The sequence below is a fragment of the Strongylocentrotus purpuratus genome, unplaced genomic scaffold (genome assembly GCF_000002235.5).
Source record: "Strongylocentrotus purpuratus isolate Spur 01 unplaced genomic scaffold, Spur_5.0 spur5_scaffold_13, whole genome shotgun sequence".
NCBI classification, from domain to species: domain Eukaryota; kingdom Metazoa; phylum Echinodermata; class Echinoidea; order Camarodonta; family Strongylocentrotidae; genus Strongylocentrotus; species Strongylocentrotus purpuratus.
The window spans coordinates 9,228,270-9,234,320 of NW_022145598.1; the positions used below are offsets into that span (position 1 = coordinate 9,228,270).

Here is a 6,051-nt window from a genome sequence, read left to right on the forward strand (position 1 = left end):
CATCTATTCAAACTAGTGCCAAACTAGTGCAGAGGGGATTTAAATTGCTATTGTCACATATTTAAAGATAAAGTTGAATTCTGGTCATGCGATTGCATTGTGAAAGAAACGGTGTAAAAAGCAATCAGAAAAGGTTGATCATTTAGCATATAAGTATTGGTATGTACTGCAAGGTTCTGGAATAATCAAAATGATAAGAAATTTAGCCCAGTCTTGGTAAAGTTACAAGAGCTGTACACAGGAATATGTATATGGGACTACACGCACATGTGGCATAAAAATCTGTCCCGATTTTTATGCTGTTACATGCCATATTTAGAATATTAAGGCATTTGAAGAGCCATGCTTTTCAGGGAACATTTTAATTTGATGTTCTTCCACACTTGCATAATGCTCACAAACTATTTTGACCTCTTCCCAGAACTCAACCTTCTCTTTAAGTAGTAGTCTCAAAAGCCATTTATCTACCTGTTACTTATATGTAGGTTCCTATTGTCACATATTTAATTGATAATTACCCTGTAAGGCAAAAAAAAAAAAATCACAACTCCTATTCCTGGTGTTTGTTTGTGTAACAGCAATTCATGCAGATGTTGCAGGGAGACGAGGAAGAGCATGCCGTGCTCCTGGTCAAAAGAAGACGAAGAGAGAGAGAGAGAGAGAGAGAGAAATAATATATAAAGCTGAGAGAATAATTTTAGTGAATAGATTGTAATGATCTCCTTGTGTATGAACCATAAATAATAATGACTAACTTTATTTATATGAATCTTGTTACCATGACAGCAATTCATGCAGATGTTGCAGGGTGATGAGGAGGAGCATGCCGTCCTCCTGGTCAACTACTTCCTCCATCTCAACAAACGGGCGTGGCTGATCCTGGGGAGGGCGATCCCCGAGGGCCCCACTGCCTACGCCCTCTCGGAGGAAGGGGACGGCCAGTACTGGATATGGAACCCTTCCACCGGCGAGCATTACAAGGCTACTGATAGCTTCTGCCCTCTCAAGGCTGTCGACTGCCTCATCAATCAAGACAATGTAAGCTTACACTTTTTCTACAGTCATGGACCTTATGTGATATATACATGTACATGGATGTATTTATTGTTGTGTTAGGTATGCTTTAAATTGATATTTATTTAGAAGACAACTTAAAACCTACAGAAGGCTTGTGGGTGCACCATGTGAGAGAGAGGGAGGATTGAGAAGTTCTGAAAAGGACTCTTGGTAATCTTTCTTGAGGGTGTGTCCTGAAAAGGACTGTTAGTGTAGTCTTGAAAAAGACTGTTGGTTATCTTTCTTAGCTTATAGTTCTGAGGAGAACTACATGTATAGCACTTGGAGAGGATGAGTGGCGGGAGTGGCTTGACGTTTCGAACAGGTTGACTATCGGTTGTCATGATCGAGTGGAGAATAGCTGGCGTGCGTGAGCTTAAGTCACCAGGCTGCGAACGTGGGGGAAAAATACATGACTGTGTGGGCTTGAGTCATCGGGGAGTGGACATGGATGGTCTGCTCGTCCGTCTGCCTATCCGTCTGGGCTGGAGTCTCCGGGTTGCGGACTTAGGGAGTTTGAGCGTGTACTATAGGATGAATGACAAGGAGTCTGGTAGTTTCTGCTCTCTCAATCAAGTTTTGTTTCCCTTGAATATGGTTTCTCATTGAAACGTGTTCCAAAGGAACCTGTACATAAAGACCACCTGCCTATAAAGACCCCTTTCCATGTTTCCATTGAGTGGTCTTTATATACAGGTTTAACTGTATCATGCTTATCGTTTCTTTATTCAATGTTCATGTGTAGTATAACCTTCTTGTAAATTATATAATCATTAAGTCATATCAACCTTCTGTTCTTCTTTTCACCTGTCCATAGATCTGGGCAAATATCCAGATTCAAGAAGAGACAAGTCGACTCAATTTTGATGTTGGAAAGTCGACGGCTTGGAAACCTCTCTTCACCAGTAGCTTCCCCAATCCGGGTCTCTCAAGCATGCAGGTAGGTTAATCTATGTACATGTATATATATATATATTTATATAGTGCAATAGTATAAAAATAATACACAGGTGTGAGTGCATTATTGTCGATGCAGCCCATGAGGGGATTCACTACAGTGCAATAAAACTCACGAGGCATAGCCGAGTGTATTTTGTGTCATTGTGAATACCAGAATAGCGTTCCATCGCCATGACGTCCTGAACGAAAAACTGTTTATTATTTGTTTTATAAAATGGGTCGACAATCTTACTTAGCAAGGCAATAACAATGTAAACCTGCAACCTTCATATGAAGTAAGGTGTGCACACAGACGATCGCGGCAGCAGTGGCCTCGTAAACAGACTGTGCAGTCCAAGGTGCGACTTCTCGTAGACATGCATTGAATTACACGCAACATGCATTATGTCTTTTTGTTGCACCTTTTTTGCACGACTGTTATCACCAAAATGCACTCCCCGTATAATAATGATCCTTTCTATTCTTACCTCTTGCAGGAGGAAACGCTACGTTATGAACAGACTGTACTGGACGATGTGGTGGATTTACAGAACAAGTAAGTGCAAAATGCTGTTGATTTGATGTCGTGACTTTTGATTCACTCAGAACAGGAATTACTTAGGGTCTAAATTGAGGAACTAATACTTCAACAAGCTCTGCTTCTAGTTAGTTCCTCTTTTCTCGTGCTATTTCTATTATACATGTAACTGTTGTTTCATTGTATTTTTGTTGTTATATACTTATTCATTGTATTAGGTTTTGCATGAGAAATAAAATCATCATTTGAAATTGATCACAGTCCATTATTAAAATCAGTGGCAAAACTGTTATTTTTTTTTATTGCTACATTATTCTTTAAAAAATGCCATGTACCTCAATATAAAGCAATGCCCATGAACAAAAACTATGTGATCTCTATCATGTGATCTCTATCATGTGATTTCTAACATGTGATCTCTATCATGATGTGATGTCTATCATGTGATCTCTATCATGTTATCTCTTTCATGTGATCTCTATCCTCCATTTCTCCGTCCCCTACAGGATCGAGAAGAAGCTACGTAACTGCATCATGGACTGGAGGCCGCGCCACATCACCCGCTGGAACCGTCATGTGATCCACACGTTCAGAGAGATCCTCAAGAAGCTGGAGAAGTCACCTGACCTGCTTGACAACGACAACCCCACCCTCAAGACCATCCTGGAATCTTACAACGTAAGGCACTTGGGTTTGTTGTGGGGTGTTTCACAAAGATCCCAAGTCGAACTTAAATCTAATTTGGACTTAAATATTATGGAGAGCCATTTTTTAGCCATAAAATAAAATATATTCAAAAGTGAAAATTCAAGTATTTTAGACTTTTTATAAATTCCACATCAAATACATGAAATCTCCTTGATAATAGAAAATATGAATGATTTGAATCAACATTTTATGCCTTTTGGAATAACTTTTGCAAAATATTTTCATAGATGCTAACGGCTTTCCATAATTGTTAGGTTAAACTTAGGATCTTTGTGAAACGCCCCCCCAGTAATACACAGTTAGATTTTATAAAGAACTTGGAAACATAGGGCAAAATACTATCATTACCTTTCAGTTCTTCTTAATTCATCCTTCAGTAAAAAAAAAAAAAATGCAAACATTAAACTATATATACAAAGCTTTTCAAGGTAAAATAGAACATACAATAAATGAATTCATATAAAATAAGAAGAATTAAAGGGGCCATTATTTAAAGCCTATTGAGGCTTGACAGGTTGATTGGCCCAAGAACTGGCACGTTATTAAATTGATATTTTGGTGGAAGAGAAAAAGCAAAGGCTGTTGGGGTGTTAAATTATAAAATTTAATTAAAAACAACTGATAAAGTGATGCGACCTATTAATAAAAAGATAACAGATATAATTTAAGCTTTCTTTTAAATGTTGTACAATATATAGGTACATGTACCTTGATAAAACACAAGACATTAATCTACATTTGCCACTCTCCAACCATGTGAAGTGAATGGGTACCAGGTAGGAAGAAATTCCTTGAATGCTTTAGCACCTTATCATGGCGGCGCAGCTACATGTACAGCTGGGGTGATAATATGATACCTTGTATTAAAGCCCCACTGTACTACTTGTAGCTATACTTGTGCCCTCTATATAAAAAACGATGCCTAATTGGTGACCCATGATCCTCTTTTTCTCATGTTAATTGAGAGCTGAGTTGATGAGATAGCCACCTGTCAGTGACCATGCTGTGTGGTCTAATCCTTCCTAGCCAAACTAGTACAGGCAGCCTTTAAGCAAAGTAGAGTATATTCTATATAAATATTTTATGATAATTATCGTTTGTGTGCCAACAAATTTCGTGTTGAGTGTGATAGTGATCATAATCTTTTTCTTCTAATTCCCTTTCTTATTTGATCTTCTTCTTCTTCACCTTCTTCTCCTTTTCATTCTTCATTTTTATGATTAATTAATTGATCCTTATCATTATTTCTTTTTTTCAGCTGTGTGGCTTCCCTCTCCACATGTCGTACACTGACGTCAAGACCATTGTGGACAAAGTTCAAAGTACGGGAGTCCACAAGAACGAGTCGAATAATGTTGAGTTTGCGCTTGCCGTCCACATCCACCCCTACCCCAATCACATCCTGTCTGTATGGATCTACCTAGCGTCTGTTACAAGAAGGAGATGATCGTAATGTAGCGTACAAGTTCTTTAAGTGGGACTGCACTACTTGTAGCTATTTGCGCTGTCTACGTAGCAAACAATGTCCAAGCGGAACGCGTTGGTCCCCCATGATCCCCTTTTTCTTATGTTAATTGACAGCTGATTTGATTAGATAACCACCTACCAGTGACCATGCAGGGAGGTCTAATCCCTCCTGGCCAAATTAGTGCAGACATGCTTTAACACTTGCTGGACAACAATTGCTCCAGTCAGATTATCATACAGTGGAACCTTGTTAAAGTGAACACTTTTATAATAAACTGTCATTATTACAAAATCTTGGTATTTCCCTGGTCTGAAGGGAATTTGTTAATTATTATGAGGTTCTAGCGTACTAACCAAATGTCTATGCTCAACAAAGTAGAGTTTGCGCTTATTCAAATCTAGCCTTATTCTATCTGTATGGATCTATCCGCCTTCAGTTACAAGAAAAAGATGATCGTGATGGAACTTCTTGGTTATACGACAAATGCTCTTGTGACAGTAGCTCAGTGATTGGGACTAGTATATACGATAGAACAGTGTTATAAAGAACACCAAATAGCCAACTTTCATTACGACACAGTAATTTTGCTGGTCCCACTTTTTGTATTCTACACTTATAGTTTTTGATCGAGCCCTGCTATATATTTGATTGTGAAAAGACTTCAATTATACAAGGTATCATCCCTGGTCTTGGCAATTTTAAGTTAAGATTCCACTCCATTATTTAAATTCCAAACTTTAACTGTAAACCTACACTGAAATAAAGAAGCATACTCCTAATCTAACCTAAACCCCAACTGTAACCTGACCTGTATATCATTGACAAAGTCTTTGACAAAAGATCACTTTTGCAATCGAGTTTGCAGGTACTAGGTGAGCCTGTATTATCCCAAGGTGTCCTTGAAGCAAAAATATGTCTTTTGCCCGAGATCTTCAAGGCATCAGTCTTAACCGATTATTCTATAAAAGGGTAGAATTATTATGAAGCTATTATGACAATGAAATAAAGAATTAGAACTTGTTCAGTTTATTGTTGCATCAGATTGGATTATCCATTTATGCAATTTGTATGAATTTCCCTCCATCATCAATGAGAATTTGCGAGTGTAAGAATTATAATCTTTCAGTAAGAAAGAATCTTAAGTGAGAAAGTGTACTTTGAGATCATTCTATTAAAACTTTTACTCACAGCAACGAAGGTCGTTCATGGACATATGTATTCATAAGTGCAGATAATTTGTATGTATATTTATAGCATGTACATGTGTGTATTGTACAAACCATTTGATTAATTTATGAATAAATTGTAATAATGAACTTTATAAACTCAGATTTGTATTACT

General features: G+C 37.7%; 1 protein-coding gene across 2 annotated transcripts in view; it reads left to right on the forward strand.

The window, feature by feature from the left end:
• The window catches only part of LOC575583 (coiled-coil and C2 domain-containing protein 2A), a 38,833-nt gene extending 32,803 nt beyond the window's left edge, over nucleotides 1-6,030 (forward strand). For both annotated transcript variants that reach the window (XM_030982863.1, XM_030982862.1), the window contains 5 exons: nucleotides 787-1,038; nucleotides 1,874-1,996; nucleotides 2,493-2,551; nucleotides 3,040-3,211; nucleotides 4,500-6,030. In XM_030982863.1, the coding sequence (XP_030838723.1) occupies nucleotides 787-1,038; nucleotides 1,874-1,996; nucleotides 2,493-2,551; nucleotides 3,040-3,211; nucleotides 4,500-4,688 (795 nt within the window). In that variant the 3' untranslated portion in view covers nucleotides 4,689-6,030. The remainder of the gene's footprint in view (nucleotides 1-786; nucleotides 1,039-1,873; nucleotides 1,997-2,492; nucleotides 2,552-3,039; nucleotides 3,212-4,499) is intronic.
• Nucleotides 6,031-6,051: the final 21 nt, after the last annotated feature.